The sequence below is a fragment of the Montipora capricornis genome, chromosome 11, assembly GCF_036669925.1.
Source record: "Montipora capricornis isolate CH-2021 chromosome 11, ASM3666992v2, whole genome shotgun sequence".
Taxonomy (NCBI): Eukaryota; Metazoa; Cnidaria; class Anthozoa; order Scleractinia; family Acroporidae; genus Montipora; species Montipora capricornis.
Window position 1 is genome coordinate 41868296 of NC_090893.1, and position 20000 is coordinate 41888295.

Here is a 20000-nt window from a genome sequence, read left to right on the forward strand (position 1 = left end):
AATTCAAAGATGTTTGTTTTAGTGCAACTCTTTGCCTCTCATTCTCTTCGCTTCTACTTTAGTCTTTAATTAACTTACTGTCTTCCGCCGTGGGCGTGTATTCAATGTTGCCTTTTTATGCAAAAATCTTAGCATATTTACCTTCATGTCCTTCTTACACAGAAAAATTTGCATAGACATGAAACAATAACGTGGAAAACGACTTTGTATTTTTCAAAATGCAATTCATTTTTATCCTTGACTTTTCGTGCGAAAGTGGCTTGAAGTCATTACCAATAGCACTTTGAGCGTCATAAGGGGGTGGCTCTTAACTACAGAAAGACAATGGTTGCTGAGGAGGGTTTTAATGAAGTAGATGGTTCTATGAAGTAACTTTTTTCAATGGATATCTGAAATCATTTTAATCGTAAGGCGCATGTGCAGCTAGTACCAGTCCTCTTCCGTGCGTTTCAGTAAAAAAAACATGTAAAAACTCTCAGGAAAAGAAAGCAAGAGGCAGATTTTTCACCGGATGGGAACCGCCCCATCATTTTTTTGCAAACTGTAGCATGGAATTTCTATTTGGACAAAAAGAAATGGAACTTTTATTTTAAAGAGTGTTTCAATGGCGGGCCTTATGACATCATAGTTTTTTTGAGAATTAATTTTTTTTTAAAAAATCCATGCTGCAAATTTTGTGTTAAAATGTTCTCATACGGTTGCGTTAAAAAATTGTTTTAAAAAAAGTTTACGCGATGAGTTTTTAGGCATCTTCTGTTTTGGTCACGAGATTTACCAAAATAAGGTTGTAAGCGAACCAGACAAAGAAATGTTAATTAAATAGAACGCATTTAGCAAGAAGGACAACTGTCAGTAGAGTTACAGGTACTCGAGAAATGACTATTTGAAGGGGTCTACAGGGACGGAAGAAAGCAGCCTTCTTCTGAAGAAGGTTGACCATTTAAGTAAAAATATCCATTGAAACGAAATTTTGGAACTAACTTTGGATGTAACTCTTCCAGTTCAAACCATGCAGATGTGGAACGTCATTTTCGTGGAAGAATTGAGGCACCTAACAAAACACATATACTTGACACAATATTTAAAGGATACGACAAGCGTGTGAGACCTCACTATAGGGGTAAGGAAGACATTGTTTTTATCTTCTTAAACAACGACGACAATAATTAATGTACCGTATAGCAAGCTGTGCACATTTATCAGTCATCTTACAAAATGCAGAGCTAATCGAGGGGGGGAGCTATTAAAATAAATGTATTCAAAGGTTTACTTAATAGCAAGTAATGAGGTTGACGTTAATTCATAATACATATTTTCGGCGTGGCTAGCCTGATCGACATGCGAATTCCTTGCCAGGGAACTGATCCGCGGCCCTTCGGTAGAGAAAACCCTAGCATTCAAATGATGGTGGCAAGCTAATGTGGGAAAAAAGAGATGACAGTAGAGTGGATGTAAAATAATAGATGAATATGTCGCTTCAGATTAAATTTTCATTTTGAATTTCAAGCATAAAGTTTAGTTTTGGGCATGCTCCACTGAGGTACACCAGTATCTTCATTTACTAATTCTAAAACCGTTTAGAAACGACGTTGGCAGTCAGTTTTTGTATTTTCCATTTTTCTACTTTGGCAAGATGGTCCAACAAATGAGGAGCTAGATCGCGAAACAATTTTTTTAATTTCTTTTTTTAATGTTTTTTTTCTCGAACGGTTGACCTTTGTATCATTTAAGAGTTGAGACTAAAATATTTTAAAAGGGGGAGTTTAGGAGCTGTTGAGGCCTGTTTACCAATGTTAATGTAGTCGTCTAAGGTTACAACTCGGCATTGATTGATATGACGAATGGTAGGATTTCTTTTACTTTATTTGAAGAGGGAAGTCGGGCATCAAACTTAATCTCACTTATGACGTCAAAATGTTATTAAGTAATACATCAACTATGAAAGACAGCGAATAGCTAGAAAGCCAGATCTTGGAGCGTGGATCTTCAAAACTCCGGTTGGAGATATGTATAAAGATATTGGAATGATCCACAAAGAATCCTTTAAGATCCTTAATTTTTTTAAAGTGCTTCGTGAAGAAAATTTTCCTGGGTGATTATTCACAAGAAATAGAGTTCATAACAATATCGTGAGTGATTTTTTTTTTGTAAGTCGTGTGAAACTTGACGTGTGTCTTACATTCTTCGATGGTTACTACTTAACAATTATTTGCCTCAGGCTCAGTGATTATCGTTGAATATTCACCGAGACGAAGTCGAGGTGAATATTCACCGATAATCACTGAGTCCTTTAAGATCCTTAATTTTTTAAAGTGCTTCGTGAAGAAAATTTTCCTGGGTGATTATTCACAAGAAATAGAGTTCATAACAATATCGTGAGTGATTTTTTTTTTGTAAGTCGTGTGAAACTTGACGTGTGTCTTACATTCTTCGATGGTTACTACTTAACAATTATTTGCCTCAGGCTCAGTGATTATCGTTGAATATTCACCGAGACGAAGTCGAGGTGAATATTCACCGATAATCACTGAGCCTGAGGCGAATAATTGTTTTAGTATAAATACACAGGTGATTATTTCAAAAAAGAGAAAAGAAAAAATGTCAACGCGAAATCATCTTCACTTACAGTGGCAAAACGACCACTGGCAGCCATTATGTCCGTCGAGGTGATTATCGGCTGATAGTCCGCGATAGCGAACCAATGAGAATGCGCGATTTCGTATAATCACCTGTGTATTTATACTAAATTTATATAAAGCGTCAAACATTAAAGCTTCAAACCTATTAAAGATGTCATGGTTTGGGTGAGGCTAAAAACGACTCCATATCTCACTTTAGTATAAATACACAGGTGATTATACAAAATCGTGCGCTCTCATTGGCTCGCTATCTCGGATTATCAGCCGATAATCACCTCGACGGACAAAATGGCTGCCAGTAGTTGTTTTACCACTGTAAGTGAAGATGAATTCGCGTTGTGGTGTTTTTTTTTCTTTTTTGAAATAATCACCTGTGTATTTATAGTTCACCTTTGTGTATTTATACTAATTATCGGTGAATATTCACCTCGACTTCGTCTCGGTGAATATTCAACGATAATCACTTCGCCTTCGGCGAATAATTGTCAAGTAACGGTGTAAACCAGTCATTTTTGCTAGGTACCTATAAAGTTTCGTTTTATAGTAAAGAAAATGAATGCTGCGAGGAATTCAATTTAATATCGATTTATCAGTTTATGCTTTTCTTTAGAAAAACCAGTGTTGGTTTCATTGTATGCTGTGATTGACTCTTTTCATGACATCAAAGAGGAGCAAATGGTATGACTCAATATCTTCTTTTCTGTAAAGAAAACATTTACACGATCCAAATTCTGAGTGTTGTCCAATGCACATAAACTGATCGATGTTTTTGTTGGTGCATATTGGACATGTGTCAGCGAAAATTCTTTTAATTAATTGTTATATGTCCTTTCTACTCAATCATGATCATGGATCCTCTATGATTTCTTTTTGTGACTAGAATGTGGAAATGTCCTTGGTTTTTAGACCTAGTTCTCGATTCGCAAAACTTCAAAAACTTTTTGATAAACATAGATCCACTTATTAAACAAGGCTGGCGCTCAGTTGGTTGAGCATCGGGCTGTCATGCGGGAGGTCGTGAGTTCGACTCCGCGGGCCGGACCAACCCTCAGGGTCTTTAAATAACTGCATGAGGAGAAATTGCTTCCTTTGTAATTACATTCGCAAATGATTACACTTTTAAGTCTTCTCGGATAAGGACAATAAGCCGGAGGTCCCGTCTCACAAATAACGTCCATGTTCATTTGTTCCCTGTGGGACGTTAAAGAACCCACACACTATTCGAGAAGATTAGGGGATGAAGTTCCCGGTGTTGTGGCTGTCCACTGTGTGTATATGGGTGGGTGCGTATAGCAGGTCCACATTAGCTGAATAGTTGCCAAAACTTCAATCTACTCAAACAAACAAACAAAAGTGCATCTTAAGTTTGCTCGCCGAAAAAGTTTTTCGTTATTAAAATGGATAGCAAACAGTGTCAGGTAAATTAGGCATGAAAAGTTCATAGCTATCTGGTTTTCATTATGGTTTAGTTACAATCGAAACATGGTAATCGAAGGTTCCATACCTTTTCAATGATATGCTAATTCTTTCACATGATTGAGCTTTGAGAATAAGAATAGTGGGCACCACACCTTTGTGTCCTCTAACACAGCCGAAGGTTGACATAAACCAGAAGTACGAAGGTTTGACGATTTTAAATATCAAAGAAGAGAGTGCGCTTGAAAAAAAACGCCTCTGAATTGTTCGCCACCAAAGGAATATTTCAACAGAAAACGATTTTGACTGGGTTGTGACAATCGCACACTCATCACTAGTCCTTTGGGCCATTTGTCTCTTGCTTTGACTTTATTCTCTGTTGCAATACCAATGTATCCTTTGCAGGAATACCAAGTTGAGGTAATGTTGAAGGAGAACTGGGACGATCCCAGACTCGCTTACGGCAACGCATCATGGTTTGTTCGTTTGAAGGGTGACACACTTGCCAAAATGTGGTATCCAGATACCTTTATAGAAAACGCAAGAAAACATGACGTAGATGACAAAACAAGAACGGCTTACCTCTTTGGAGATGGAACAATTTTTCTCTCTGAGTGGTAGGTCCCCTTGCATTATATTCCTTCACATTCTGTCCTGATCTCAAATTGAACTTACCTTCAAGATAACTTCCTACATTAGACTGATGTTTTAATTGGCCTATGGTATTGAATGGCATTCTATTGTGTTATCTCTTAGGAAAACAACTTGATATTTCGATTCAAATCAAAATGACCTCCTCTCTCATGCCCAACAAGGTTGTTTCAACCCTGCGAACCTTGAGACGCGGGGCCATCATAATCACTGAGACCACCTTCGCGTTAAGACTTTCCGTATATAAAGATATGGATGAATACGGAACTTCCTTCGATATTATGACAATAAACACTGAAAGTGGTCTTTACAACACAACATTGCTGCATTCTCTCTCTTTGAACCCTTACAGTGTTTTGTCAAGGCGGTCCCAACAAGATGGCAGCCGTGTTTTAGCTGCACTTCAGTTCAAACAATAGAGAGCTTTGGATTCCAGGACGAGAACAGCAATAGTCAACGCGCACAAACAAGCGTCATTTTGTCGTCCTGTCAAAACAAGTCACCATCACGGTAACAGTTTTGGCGTTTTCGATCAGGAAAAGGCTCAGTTACCAGCAAGTATTTTCGCTACAAAAAAGCAGTCAAATCTCGTACTCGTTCTCGTCCTCGTACTAGAATCTAAAGGTCCCGAATAAATTCTATGACTAGTCTTTATTTGAGACCAGTCGTTGTATCCATCAGTTTACTTTACGCCTATAAGTAAATGAAATAAACCCTCGTTGTTTCTGTTTGCTATTTGTTGGTCTGCAGTATGACCTCTTTATTTGAAATCCAGACACTAGATAAAGTTCTTTTACACCCAACCTGGTCATTTTAGGGTACGTTCACTGCTATTTTCTCCGTTTCTTTAGGATCAAAGCCACCTTGACAAGTCACATGGATTTTCACCGATACCCTATGGATGTTCAGACCTTGATACTTCAAATAGCTGGATGTATGTACAGAAATGCGTGTCATTTATGTCAAACCACTCTCCAAGTATAGAAGCCGTGATGCTCTCCAATAATTCCTTTTAATGTAAACTGCCACAATTTCGTTACATCATGCAGACATAAAAAAATGTATTTTTTCGAAGTGCGAGTTGTAATCGTGAGGGAGGGGTGACTTTGTAGTCACCTGAAAACTTCAGGTAGCTCTAACGAGATTCAAACCCATAAACTCTGTGATGCTGGTGCAATGCTCTACCAGCCAAGCTATGATCATGAAGCCACACAGGCCAATTTGTTGGGCTCCTGTGTTCCCGTGAAAGGACTTGATGAATGAAATAAATGTATGTTTTTGAAGTGCGTTGGAGCCACTGAAGTTTTCAGGTGTCTATAATTAGAGACAATTGCTTAAATTGTCCACTGAGGTAAGTGCGGGGATCACTTTTCCCTTACATCTTGCAGACAGCTATGATGACACTCAAGTGAAGTATGAATGGTCAAGCGTCTCCCTAAAGGAAAAGGATATGACGGAATTTTATGTGGATAAAGAGAATATCTTTTTGAAGCCAACGTCATTCATAACAGGTGCAGGTAATCTACAGAGCTGTTGTTGTTGTTGTTGTTGTTTGTTGTTTCACGTAGAATGTCTAAGCGCATTAATTCAAAATGTGTTGAAAGCGGAGGTGTTCTCGTTAGACCCTGCTTACGCATAGATCAATGCATTACGTGTGAGTTTATTTTTGTTAATTTGCCACAGTACACTATGACAAAACTCTAAAACGTCAAGACTGAAAGGATAAAGATTACATAAGAAAGTTGTGGCTTTCCATACCCATACATTCTTTGCAAAAATTCGAAACTTCAACGATGATTCCTCATGGATTATGTGGTATATCGGGTTCAAATTTCCAGAGATAGCTCGTTATGCAATGCACTTAAAATATTCAGCAATTTATTCTCGGCTGACTGATTGGAAAACGATAGCCTTGTGCTAATGAGGCAAAAAATGTGAGCAAAGATTTCGCTATGCAGTCCAACTCTTGGAAGTCCTTTTTTCGTTTGTATTTTGCTTATGCTCTACTGTCATAGTGGATTTATTACAAGTTCAACGCTCTACTCAGCTAGGGAAGTAAATAGGACATGGCTCGTTATCTTCCAGGTGGGTCACATTTTCACACACAAATTTTTTTTTGAAAGGCTAACATACCTACAAGAAATTAATAAATAAAATTCCTGTCATCATCCTTTTTATCATCATCCTCATCTTCATCTTCGTCGTCGTTGTCATCCAACCTCGTTCCCTAGGTCTCTCTTCTCTGAACGACAATTGAGGCAGAAGAGAGAGATCCTAGGAACGAGGTTGGTCGTCATCATCATCGTCGTCGTCGTCTTCGACATCATCACCACAATCATAATGGGAAACTAGTGACGTTATCATCACAAACATTATCCTCATCATTAAAATCCCCATTCCACTGTAATTGTTTTTGTCATGGCATTCATCCGACCATCATCGTGATTACCATCATTCCTATCTATGACTTTGTGCCTTCGAAACTTTCTTTAATAACACCACTTAACCCGGACATCAAATTTTAAAATTGGGTTCCCGAATTCAGACTCCTACTTGTATCTACAGGAACTCACACAGCAGCTGTTGCTGGATTCCGAATAAGGCGACGTCTTCAACATTACATCCTCGGCTTTTATTTACCATGCTTAACTTGCACTTGTGCTTCGTGGATCCAGTTCTGGATGGACGGCAAGGATATAGCTGGCCGTGCCGGCGTGGGAACAGCAACAGTTTTGGCAGAGATCTTTCTGCTCGAGTTTAGCAACCAAGGAATGCCAAAAGTCAGCTATTTGAAAGCAGCTGAACTCTTCATGGTTGCATCATTCGCCTTTATCTCTTTGGCACTCGTCGAATCGGCGGTTGTCTACAAGGTCAGCTCTGTTACTTTAAAGCGCAATGTGGCAGACCACAGGAAAAAACCTCATAAGGTATGTAAAAGAAACAATCAGGAGAAAATGCTTGAATTAGACAAAGACTGAGTTTTTATAGAAAGGGATATAACTGCATGACCCATTCTTTGAAGATCGTACCAGGGCATTCTAGGTCTTCGTTATTTCAAAAATTAAACAGGAACAACAAATCGCAATTTGTGCACAGAAGGTGCTTTTTCGGTTTCATATTTTCTGTATTTACCTTTAATTAAAGAGGAACAGAAGAAGGCACCTTTTTTGCTATTAAAAACGCATTTTACTGATTTTTTACAAGAAAAACTTTAACGATCAGGCCTACCCAGTGGGTGGCATCAACGGTTTATTCGCATCATCTGTACGAAGTTATAATCTAAAGCATGTAATATGTTTTAGAGATGAATTTTCTCCTCCGGATCTTGCCTTTAATCCTTTTAAGCCCTATATCCACATTAAAATTTCAAGATTCAAGTATTTCAAGATCTCGTTTTTAAAAGATTGTGCAATCCTTTTTCAGCAACATTCCAGTTCGTCGCGAGGCAAGACACCAGGCAGTAAATTATTCCCCTTGGCTGAAGGAACATCAAACTCTGGTGTTTCAAACGGTGAGGAAGCAGACGCTGCAGTGAGTCAGCATGTTCACGTGGAATGCACTAACCACTGCCTGCCTGAAGAGGAAGTAGCCACACCATTTGCGAGGAACTTGGGGTCCGTGATAGATCAAGGCGCACGTTTCACGTTTCCTCTGATTTACATCACATTCACTGCTGTCTATTTTTCCCTTGGTCTTGCTTAACCAAGAAATAAATGCAATCAAGAGTTGTCCGTCGAGTACATACACATGTACACATTTATCAAGTATGACATTCAGTGTATCAAGTAGTGACCATGTATAGCCAAGTTTATATGTAATTATTATGTATATTCCATGTGAGTAATTAAATAAAGCTTTTCACGAGTTCGGATTGGGTAACTGGAGGTGATAAGCGAAGTAGAATTTATCGCTAATGGACCATTAAATATTTACATCACGATTGTCGAAAAATGGAGGAGAAGAAGGAAAAGAAGATGACGATGTTAATAGTGATGATGACGACAACAACGATGATGATGCTGATGACGAAAGTGGCTCTGCCGAGAGAACTCTTCCTCGCAGTCTTCAGGACTGATCTACGAGATCAGCTCGAAAGCGTATAAGGGGTCTCTGGCAGACACAGAGTACATGTCTGATCCTGGAGCACAACACCCCAGCGACGTCATTGGCAACTGAAGGTGTTCATGGGTAATTGCAACACTTGTGTAGAGTTTGAAACACTAAAGTGCATTTGTGAAATCCTAGGACTTGCCTATGTGTAATTAAAATCTGCAGTCTTGTGGGGACACAGTTATCAAAGAGGACTATAAATGTAGCTCATTCAGAATGGTACATTGTGTCTAGGGGAAATAGTGATGTTGTATTAATTTCTTTTACTCACCTAAAATACTGTTGTGCTTGCTTCACTGTAGAGCAGAAAACGTCATCGTGCTAAAAGCCTGCGGGTGTGACGCAGCTGTAAAAATCAAAATCATTAAGAAAATTTCTCAGGATATTATATAGTGTGAGGCGCGGTGGCCTAATGGTTAGTGCGCTGGACTCCGGAGAGGTTGGATGGTCCGGGTTCGGGTCCTGGCCGGGGACATTGTGTTGTCTGCTTGGGCAGGACACTTTATACCCAGATGTATAAATGGGTACCGACAAATTTAATGCTGGGGGTAGCCCTGCGATGGACTAGCATCCTATCCAGGGGGGAGTAGAAATAGCACCAGTCGCATCATGCTACGGAAACCGGGGATAGGTTCCGGCGTGTTGGGCCATTGACTCCTAAGCAGACTTATAGAGCGTTTTCAGATGACGTCACGGCAGCGATGTTGGTGTTTCAAAACAAAGAAACGGCGGCCATGTTGGTGTTCCAAACTAATCCTCTGGGAATTGAACTCTATTTTTATGCAAATAGTTTCTTTTGTTTCATCAAATTAGCATTTATTTTAGTCACGTGAGTGAAAACGCTCTATATATAGCGAAAAAAACTGACGTGTACACTCCCTTTTAGGAAAGTTGGAAACCCACCGCCCTCTCCGCCCCCTCTTAATCTTTCGATCTTACCTTCTCCCCTCCCTTCCCGTGAATGTTCCCTTTATGTTTTATCGAAACTCATTCATGATCAATAAAGGACATCCAGAGACTGAAAACTTCATTATATCGTGCCCGTATCCCCCTTATTCATCCCAGTTTAATTTTTCTGTAAAGTTATGATACTATTGGGCTCCCAAAAAGACTCAAAAACAAGAGGTACATCGACCCCCTTTGCGGAGTTAAACTAGCTCCACGAAAGCAATTCGCAACATAGAGGTGTTTTAACTCTACTTGGAGAGTTACATTCATTCCAAGATTACTACTCGTCAATGGAGGTTATACTAACTCCTTTAATTGACCCCAAAATGGGAGTTTATTTAACTTCCCTCGCACTGTTTAGCTGGAATGTTAACTCTATAGAAGAGTTAAATGTTACCCCAGGGCCCGGTTGTTCAAAAGCCGACGCTAATCCCAGATTAAAAATTGACCTAGGAGTTTACTCGTATCAAGAAATGGTCTATTGTTCCGGCCTAAATTCACCCATTAAGATTTAAACAATGGCCCTATTGTTTTAAGTGACGCGTTGTGAATTTTGCCGAGACCACGCCGAGGATTTCAGGACTTATCGGAAATTTTCGGCGTGCAAAACGGGTGTTATTAGGGGGTGGGGGAGAGGAGATTGTTCCTTGGGGAATCTATATTCACTAGGGTACCCAAACTCCTGTAGTCCTTTCGTCGACTCGATGATCAACTGCCGAATTTTTCTTTTCTTGTAATTCCTTGATGACTTAGACAGCTGCCAGAAGTTTTTTTGGCTGTTGTAAAGTGTTTGATTTGCCTGGACTTTTGCCGCATTTTGCTGTTTTTCTTGTGATAGAGCTTGGAGTTTCACGGCGACAGAGTTGTAATTAATTTTTAGTGTATCATTCTCAACGCGAAGGCGTCTTATCTCCGCCTCATAAACGTCAGAGAGAGCAACTGGATGCCAGTCTAGTCCTCTATGGGTATGCATAAAGTTGTTGGATAAAGTGATCTGATTATACGGTGTCCTTTGATTTTTCGAGAACATCTTTGAAGCGTGAGAGTTGGCGACTTTTTCAGCTGTGTGAAGGCTTCTTTTCTAGGTTGAATTTTTGTAGTTTTTATTGGCGTTGTGTGTGTGCAAGGAAGTGTAAATTTTGCAGTCTATTGTTGTATTGTATTTTACCTATTGTAATTGAAGAAGTACCGTAAACTTTTTTTTTCGGTGAACGTGGCATTCTGCTAAAGCGCACACGAGTGTCTTTGGTGGTTTTCAGTCTTTAATGTTTTTAAAATTTCTCATCTTCGCTGAGACTGCGCTTTACAATTTCACTTTTTCAAGGAACACGAGCCGTTCACCGTATTCATGATCATTTTGTGTTAAGTGACCATGAAGGTGAGACTTCATCCGTCTATTGTTTGCTTTGCTTTGAATTTTAAACCGGCAGTGCGGTCGGGCACTTACAAGGGAGGTGCGACTTTTTCAATCGATTGTTCACTCTTTTCGTCTCAATGTACAGACTCCAATGTTTTGAAAGAAAAAAATGGACTACGTTTTGTTTCGTTAAAATGTCTATAGAGTTTAAACGCTCTTATTCGGTATGAAACGCCTAATAAATCATTGCTGCTTCGCCAGTTTCATTTTAGCTTCACCCGCGCTTAAGAAACGAATAAAAAACACAAATTATTTGAGTAACAATTATTTCTACGCCTCGAGATTTGAATGAATCTCTCTGAGAATGAAGCGCGTTAAAAGCGAGAGAACTCGGCTAGTCCAATTGTTGAAGAAGTTGATTACTAAAATGCTTTGCAAAACTTTCGCTTGCGCAGAACGAAGCACATTAAAAGCCATGAGAACTAAACTAGTGCGATTGTTGAAGCAGTGATTTTATTACCTTTCTGCGTTGATATTCGATCAACTCGGTCGGAGTATGCTTCGCAAACAAAACTTTCTCTCACCCCTCACCCCAGCTTTGTTGGTTTCGTCGTCCCAATTATAACTCTGTCCCTCCCCCAGGGTGCAAATTGCTCATAATTCGGTCTCGCCGAAGATTCAAGTCTCCCGCGTGAATAGTAATCGGCAATTTTGAATTTCCCTCGCGTGTTTAAAGTCTTTGTTTTAGCCTAAATCGTTTTTGACCATACACGGTCAAAAACGATCAACTATAACAATACCTATTGTTCACGAATTGAAGCCGCTTTTCTTGATACGTTCTCTACTCCCAAAGGCTGTTCAACGCTGATATTCGGCAAAACTTTACAGTAGAAGGAGTCAATCTTGAAAAACAAAAATAAGAGAAAGAAACTTTCACCAAAAAGTTGAAAACATGAAACAATAGTTTACGCTAATCCTGGGTCAAGTTAATCAGCTTTCGAACAACCGGGTCAGAAGTGTTAAAACGTAACTCCTATTTACTCCTATTTTAGCCTTAATTTAACTCCCCTACTGGGTGCAGCAACTCTTTGGAGATAAAAATAACTCATTTTTTGAGTTAAATTAACTCAGAATAATGTAACTCCAACTTGAGGAGTTATTTCAACCCCAATGCCGGAGTTAAAGTAAATCCGAAACTTACTAACGGCACAGCGTCTTTTGACAATTCTTCTCTGCCTTCTTCATCGCAAGACCCTGTTTTGATACAAACCTTTGTGCTTTTGTAATGTTAATGTAGACTAATTTGAATCACGACAACACAATTTAGATGATAAAAGCAGTGAGATCTGCATCAATTGAAGGTCACCTCGCAGCCATTCATAGGCTAGGTCACTGAGCAAACGACTGTAAAATGTCGTATTGCGCATATGGAAAACGTAATCGCAAACAGAATCGCAAAAAGTGACAGTGTTTGCGATGGAGCCATCGGAAACTGTTTGCGAATGTTTGCAACGATGTTACGTGTATATGGAAACCAGACTTTGGCAAGACAACAGTAACGTCAACTACAACGTCACTTCAAAATACAACTTAGCACTATAGCGTATGTACTTTGCGATTATTCCATTTTTTTCACCTTGAAAAATAGGGGCAAACCTATCATATAACTGGATTAATAGGAACGGTTCTAAAGTGAAGATAAAAAACGAACGATTTCTTGTTGTATGCTTACGCTATCGTCAAAACCTAAAATTTGGAAATTTAACGTTCTCGTTTCGCGAACTACGGCAAAAAATGCACTGAAATCCGTGCTGCACGTGCAGCACGATTATTTTTCTTTCCCTAACTAATGATATCCTTGGTTTGTGGTGTTGTTGTTGTTGCCGTAGCTATCCAGAATGAGGGGAACTTGAGAAATGTTCCAAAATGTAAAATGCACTGCATGTGCAGCACGATGTCTCCTGCTTGAAATTATGTCTTTTCGTGGAGTTCATATCTCGTTGTTATCGGATATTTTAACATTTTTAATCAGTCCATATAAGGCAACCTCATTGCTATTGGATGAGCCGAAAAGTACATAATTTCTCGTGCCAACTGAATTATCGAAGCCACTGGGAACAGCATAATCGTAGTCGTCAAATTGTGGTAAAATGATACTGCAAAATAGAAAAACACATGTTGCAGTTGTAAAGTTATCACTGTGGGAGTATTTACCACGTAAAGAAGACAAACGAAAGACCTTCAAGTGGGATATGGGATCGATTCAAATGGTGAACGGAGTCGCATAATGGGATTCTAAGCAAGATATTGCGTGGCTTAAAGTTAATGTCGTAAGTGAATTTTCACTTTGAATATCATGAATCAATTTTTTCTTAAGGGTCAATCGTTTGCCATTCGAGCAATGGTTCTGTGCTGCACTTTCCAAAATACAAAGGCCATTTCTCAGCTCTTTCTTCGGCTGGCCCCAGTGACTTGGCGAACCCGCCTTTGTTTCGGAACAAAAGGGACTTTTTTTTGTGCTTTGATGACACGGTTTTTGACAAACTAAGATAGTCAAATGAGCTTCCATAATTTATAGCGGATCATTTTCATGTTTTGTATCTCATTTTCTGGTGGAGAATTCGACCATATCAATACGCTCAAGCAAGATTAGATGAAAAGGAATGCGTCTCCAAATTGTAATATCCATAACAACTTCCTAGATAATTTATTATGCTAAACACGAGGACAGGAAGGGGAGACAGTCTAATCTCTGCTGGCGTCACCTTGCAGTATTAAATCACTACATTGTAAATGGACTTACAAATGAAACACTTTTCGCTAGCGGGGCGTAGCCAAAGATTGTGCACTGGAACGTTCATGGCTGTTCTATTGTTTTCTTTGTTACAGAAATCGATTCTTACTGCCACTTGTGAAGAATTAGATAACAAAAGGTATGTATTTAAAAATTATTTCCAAATTTCTCTTTTAGATACCTAGATTCCCTTCATTTGGAAACGATAAGAACTAGTATTAAAGCTGTGAAGCTTGTGGGGTCCTTTCTCAGCAGTGAAAGCTACTTAAGCAGAGCAAAAGGGGAATTGGACGAAATCCTTAGACTGAAATTGACGACTTTGACCATTCTGGCATAAGTCAATAGTGAATTTAAGCAAAGACGACGGCTACGGCAACGAAAACGTCACTTCAAAAAATTTGCGATTATTCCTTCTTTTTCAGGTTGTAAAATACGGGCGAAATATCCTTTAACTAAATGGAGTGCGAACGGTTTTGAAGTAGAAATAGAAAATGAGTCGTTTATTGTTATATGCTCACGATGTTGCCAAAACCTAAAATTTGGAGATTTCAAGTTGTTGCTTTGTGGTGTACGGCAAAGAAGTGCACGGAAATACGTGCTGCACGTGTAGCACGAGTACTTTTCCTCTTTTTTAACCATAGTTAATATAGGGGAATGGTTATGAAACCCTGGGAATTTCAAAAGTAGGAACAATACAGTCGCAATTAGATGTTGAAGCGACCGTGACCCTGGACAATCTTTTGTTTTTGGTTCGCAAGTTAATTTCGAATAAATTAGTCGAAGCTTTTGATTGGTTATCCTGCCGAAAAAAGCGTCTTTTTTTCGGGTTTTGTGCAGGGTCAAGGCCAAAAAAGCGAACAAAAACATGAAACAAAGAAACTTGTCTCGTTTCATAACCAGCCTACATCTATAAACTATGTTTTAACCAATCATATATTTGAAGGAAGCAGTTGTTTGCAGTAAACTGTTGCCGCCAGTTTGAAATTTGTAGCCAATATTGACTTGACTGGTACCCAAGCCTTTTCGTCGAGCTTTCTCGGAAATTCGTCTGGCATAAATACCGGTTGAACTATAAGACACACCAATAGATCGTCTCGTAGTTCGTCCTGTTTTCACACTATACAGATTATTCGTCTTGACGGATGATCCGTCGGGAAGGATGATCCTTTTCTAATATAAATCTAGCCAATGTCATCCATTTTTATCGTTATATTAAGTGACAGACGTGGCTTGAAATCCTGACACAAAATGTTGGAAATAATTCAGATTTGACTCTTCTAGTTCAAACCATGCAGATGTGGTGGGATGTCGTTTTTGTGGAAGAATTGAGGCACCTAACAAAACACATATACTTGACACAATATTCGAAGGATACGACAAGCGTGTGAGACCTCACTATAGGGGTAAGGAAGACATTGTTTTTATCTTCTTAAACAATGACAGCATTAATTTATTTACACGAACAATCTGTACACATTTATCAGCCATTCTACAAAAAGCAATGCTAATCAAGGGAGAAAGCTGTTAAAATAAATATATTAATAACAAGCAAATGAAGTGGACTTCAATCTTCACATATTTTTATGCACCAGTCAAAGTAAACCCCGAACCCACCCCCCAACCCGGGACACGTGGGGCTTTAGTGGGGCTTTATCTCCATATTGACAGCTCTCTGAGTCCCCAGTATGTAGGGGATTCGCGCATATTGTCACTCTTGAGCACAGGGATGTGGAACATTAGTAGGGGATTCGTTCTAACCCAAGATGGCGGCCATCGTTCCTGCAAGGACTTCTGGGTGCATTTTCGCCACATGCGATCACTCAAGATGGCAGACGCGGGTGTTAACAGGTATCTATGGAATCCGTTTTATTGTTATTCAAAACTACAAATTTAACAACCTTGTAAGGCATCAAAACATGAAACATTTACTCAAGTTACAGATTATGGAATAGACCTGAACGTCATGGAAAAGTCACGAAATCGTTTAATTCCCGAGTTTCTTTGTGTCTCCTATGTTGAAATTGTCCTACTTTTAGATTATTAAAGCTAATTAGTTTTTAATTTCCTTGTAATTTTTTCCACTCCTATAGAAGTCCAACAAAATAGCTTTTGCATATGCGGTGGAGGTGAATATGGGGTGATGATATGCTGACTGTGTTGGCCTTTCTGAAGAAACTGTGCCTGCTGGGTCTTGGTTCTGCAAAGACTGTGATCATTAGTTATTGGTATCTATAAAATGGAATGTTATGACTAATATTGTCCTAAAAATAAACTGGCATTGTTAAAATTTCATTCTACTGCCTCGTGAATTTTTTTAAGGACAAATCCATCAGGAAAATCTTCAGTTCCCCCAGAGGGTGGGGCATTTTCTGCTATTTCCTGCAAAATATTTCTCCACATGGTGGGGCATTAGTCACTTTATGCAGGCTATTGAAACCCAATCCCCACCTATATTTCCTGGGTGAGGGGAGAGGGGGGAGGGGTTTACTATGACGTCTTACATCTCATAAATGAGGCTGATGTTGGGAAAAAGAAATAACAATAGAATGGATGCGTAAATAATAAATGAATATGTCACCTTACATTAAAATGTTGTTCATTCTGAATTTCAATTACATAGCTTAGTTTTAGGCATCTTCATTATTAGTTCACAGACACATCCGTAAACCTTTTATTAAAGACTCACACTGAATTTTTTTCTTACTTCCACATGGCAATTTTTTGGCAAGCTGGTTTATGGCAAGCCGTTTTTAGCTAACTCTAATCTTAGATATATATGTTCAATCCTTTAAATAAAGGTTTAATTTAAAGTCATAAAAGGCATTCAATGCAATAATTGCTACCAATGTTGGTTCAATTCAATTTACTTCTTATGATTCCACCCTGTACTTAAAGTTTATTTGCAAATTCAATGCCGCAGGGTATATTGATTCAATCCAACCTTTAAATTTTATATGCATTCCAATACCGCACATATTGATTCAAACCAATCTTCTGTTGAATTCAATAAAATGAATATTGATTCAATCCAATCCTTAAGTTTATATTCAATCCGAAAATATATGTTCGATCTTCCTGGGATGATTGTGGCCATATAGAACCAGAGTAACCTGTGCCAGTTAAAAAGTTAAAGATGGCGGCAGAGTGGGAAAAGGAATTTGAGTTTCCCAAGTTTCTAGGAGAAGTTGTGGATAGAACCGAGATAATATTTAAGAACTTTGACACAGGAGCTGCAGAAACGCAGGCCGAAGTTCTTGATCAAACAATTAGCCTGTTTATATAGGTCAATGAAAGAGTGCTGCAACCTTGACACGAGAGACAAGGAAATTTTCTATTCCACCGCAGAGGCCTTAGTAGATGTGCTTAGTGTGCTTCGTCGCCGAACTATCACTCCACCTACTGTGGCTGCGGATTCAGTTACGATACATAGGGCAAAAGGAAAAAATCTTGGAAGACTATCTCTCAAAATTCCTGTGGAAATGCTAGAAGATCTGCGAGGACTGGGATTCACTTGGACAAGGATTGCAGAGGTGCCCGGAGTTCCGAGGTGGACAGTTCACAGACGAGTAGCAGAGTATGGTTTAGAGAATATGAGGGACTTTGACGACTTACCTGATGAACGACTCGACCGGATCAATCAAGATTACATAAATAACCTTGGGAGTGCTTCTGAATGCAACATAATAGCCGGTTACCTGAAGTCAAAGGGTATGACGTCGAAGAGTCAGAGAAATGTTGGCAAAGCTAGAGCCTGAAAACAACGGATTGAAATGGGATGCTACCTTACAGTGCAGGAAGTACCAGGAGGCCAAACTCACATTGGCATCTTGATGGACATCACTCATTGATTAGGTGGAAGCTGGTAATTTATGGTTGCATAGACGGATTTTCTAGAAGGATAATCTTTCTATCAGGCAGTCCCAATAGTAGAGCCAAACAGTTCTCTCAAGGGATCTACTCTCTCCAATACAAATGATTGCAGTGTATCATTTTTGCTCAGGCCAACTTCCTCAACTAGAACATTGTTATCACTGTGCCATGGAGTCGGGCAATCGGGATCGCCACCGCAGCATTTAAGATTGTATGCGGTCTCTTCATCTAGCTCACCATTTGATAGTGGGTTATCATGATTCAACATGGCATTTCTTTGTGTTCTGAAATTGTGGTGATTGAAAGCATCAGTGAACTGATCAAGAGCTAGCTTGGTTGATTCGTGGTAGAAAAACTAAGTGTAAAGTGAAAAGGTGCGATGGATCATCAGTGTCAAAGATGCCAGATGATTCCCTGCCATAAAACGTGCATTAGAACAAGTGGGATACACAACGGAAACATCACTCCATAGTCGTTCAATCCGTTCGTTGGATGTTTATGGCCCTGCAATATAGCTCTCCCTTCCCTCACCTCCACCTTGCACCATTTTATCACAAACCCGAACATTCTCAATACCATAATCCACTCTAATTTTTGATGGTCATAGCTCTCGGTCACTCTCAACAGCACTCAGAAACAATCTCGGAAACTGTGTCGGCTCTATTAGTGGGACTAAATGATAGAAAGATTATTCTTCTATAAAATCCGTCAAAGCAACCATCAATTACCAGCTTCTAATCAATGAGTAATGACTATCAAGATGCCATAGTAAGTTTGGCCAAGGCACCTGGTACTTCGTACACCTCATCTCAACGCATTATTTTCGGGTTCGCTCTAGCTTTGCCAACCGTTTTCGACGTTGAATCCGTAAGAAGTAATCCCATGGTCATTTATTTATTTATTTTTGCGCTGTTTTTGTTTATTCTTAGAGCCGACATTCTTTCAGAGCCGCTGTTACACGTTGAAAGTTTTATTATTTTATTTTATTTTATTAATTTTTAATTGATTTGAATTTACTTACAAAAATACAATTAAATACAAATTAAAGGCTGTGTATAAAGAATAAATTACACGGGTTTTTCTTAACTAAGTATATTATGTACAAGTAAAAATGTAGAAATTTATATAGATAGGAAAAATAGCTAGAGTAATTAAAGAAAATTACACTTCCTTTATAGTATTAGTATAACGATATTATATTATGTTCATCTAGTCATTGGCTACCAGGTGGAGTACAGTTATGTGATACAAATTTCTTCTACGTAACGTCGTAAAAAGTTCGCTTACCAATTGATTAAGGTGTTACATAGGTATTTAGCTACGAATAAGTTTTTCCACAAAATCGACCTCGCACTTTCGTTTCTATGTACATTTTTTTACGAGAGAAAGCGAATCTATTGAACACCTTTTAATACAATGCGAACATTCAAATAAGTTCTGGCAGGAGTCTGGAAAAGGCAAGCAAATCTCATTTACTCAACCATTTCTTGATCCCGGCAAAACAACATATTTACTTCTGTCAAAATAAAGGTTATCCTCCGTCGTTAAAAATCTTTCGCGCAAAAGTAGCCTCAATATATCAAATTGAAACTACGATTGCTGAACCCATGGTTATATATGTAATCTTGATTGATCCGGTTGAGTCGGTCATCAGGTAAAACCGTCAAAGCCCCTATTCTGTAATCCATACTCTGCTACTCGTCTGAAAACTGTCCACCGCGGAACTCCGGGCATCTTTGCATGATCCTTGTCCAAGTGAATCCCAGTCCTCGGAGTTCTTCTAGCATTTCAACAGGAATTTTGAGAGATGGTCTTCCGGGTTTTTTTCCTTTTGCCCTATGTACAGTATGGGGCCCAGTTCACGGCCACAAAAAACGTAAACTTGTATTTCTTACCTTGGAATAGCCGTAAGGACTTGAAATTTCAAAGACAACTAGCTTCAGCATTCAGTTTACACATGTAAAGCTATCGACTGCTCAACGCTGTTTTCTCTCGAGTAATAACGAAAATAGAGGCTTCGTTCGTGGGCCCAGTTATCGGCCAGCGAGCCCAGCTCTCGGCCACTGAAAAGAGTGCGCTCGATTCCTCAGAATAAACAACGCTTTATCACCAATTTTGTTGTCAAGTCACTAATAAGGCTTGTGTTTGATATTTCGACCACAAAGTATCCTTACGAGCTTTGTTTCATGTTAGAAATGGAAGTTTTTTGCACACC

The 20000-nt window shown here is 39.1% G+C and overlaps 2 protein-coding genes and 1 long non-coding RNA gene across 4 annotated transcripts in view; 2 read left to right on the plus strand and 1 right to left on the minus strand.

Moving 5' to 3' along the window:
* Window positions 1-9063, plus strand: part of LOC138024196 (gamma-aminobutyric acid receptor subunit gamma-1-like) — a 10629-nt gene extending 1566 nt beyond the window's left edge. The window contains exons 2-8 of the mRNA XM_068871308.1: window positions 1002-1120; window positions 3250-3317; window positions 4461-4672; window positions 5558-5640; window positions 6095-6217; window positions 7272-7633; window positions 8130-9063. Of these exons, the coding sequence (XP_068727409.1) occupies window positions 1002-1120; window positions 3250-3317; window positions 4461-4672; window positions 5558-5640; window positions 6095-6217; window positions 7272-7633; window positions 8130-8408 (1246 nt within the window). The 3' untranslated portion in view covers window positions 8409-9063. The remainder of the gene's footprint in view (window positions 1-1001; window positions 1121-3249; window positions 3318-4460; window positions 4673-5557; window positions 5641-6094; window positions 6218-7271; window positions 7634-8129) is intronic.
* LOC138024199 (uncharacterized) lies at window positions 5649-12517 on the minus strand. Of its 2 annotated transcripts, XR_011126922.1 has the most exons (4): window positions 12323-12517; window positions 11922-12023; window positions 9088-9162; window positions 5649-6141 (listed from the first exon to the last, which is right to left on the minus strand). It is a non-coding gene; the product is annotated as an uncharacterized lncRNA (long non-coding RNA). The 2 variants fall into 2 exon arrangements; XR_011126923.1 differs by lacking the exon at window positions 11922-12023.
* Window positions 12518-13857: 1340 nt separating this feature from the next.
* The window catches only part of LOC138023497 (gamma-aminobutyric acid receptor subunit gamma-1-like), a 27272-nt gene continuing 21129 nt past the window's right edge, over window positions 13858-20000 (plus strand). The window contains exons 1-2 of the mRNA XM_068870498.1: window positions 13858-14054; window positions 15197-15318. Coding sequence (XP_068726599.1) covers window positions 13915-14054; window positions 15197-15318 — 262 coding nt within the window. The 5' untranslated portion in view covers window positions 13858-13914. The remainder of the gene's footprint in view (window positions 14055-15196; window positions 15319-20000) is intronic.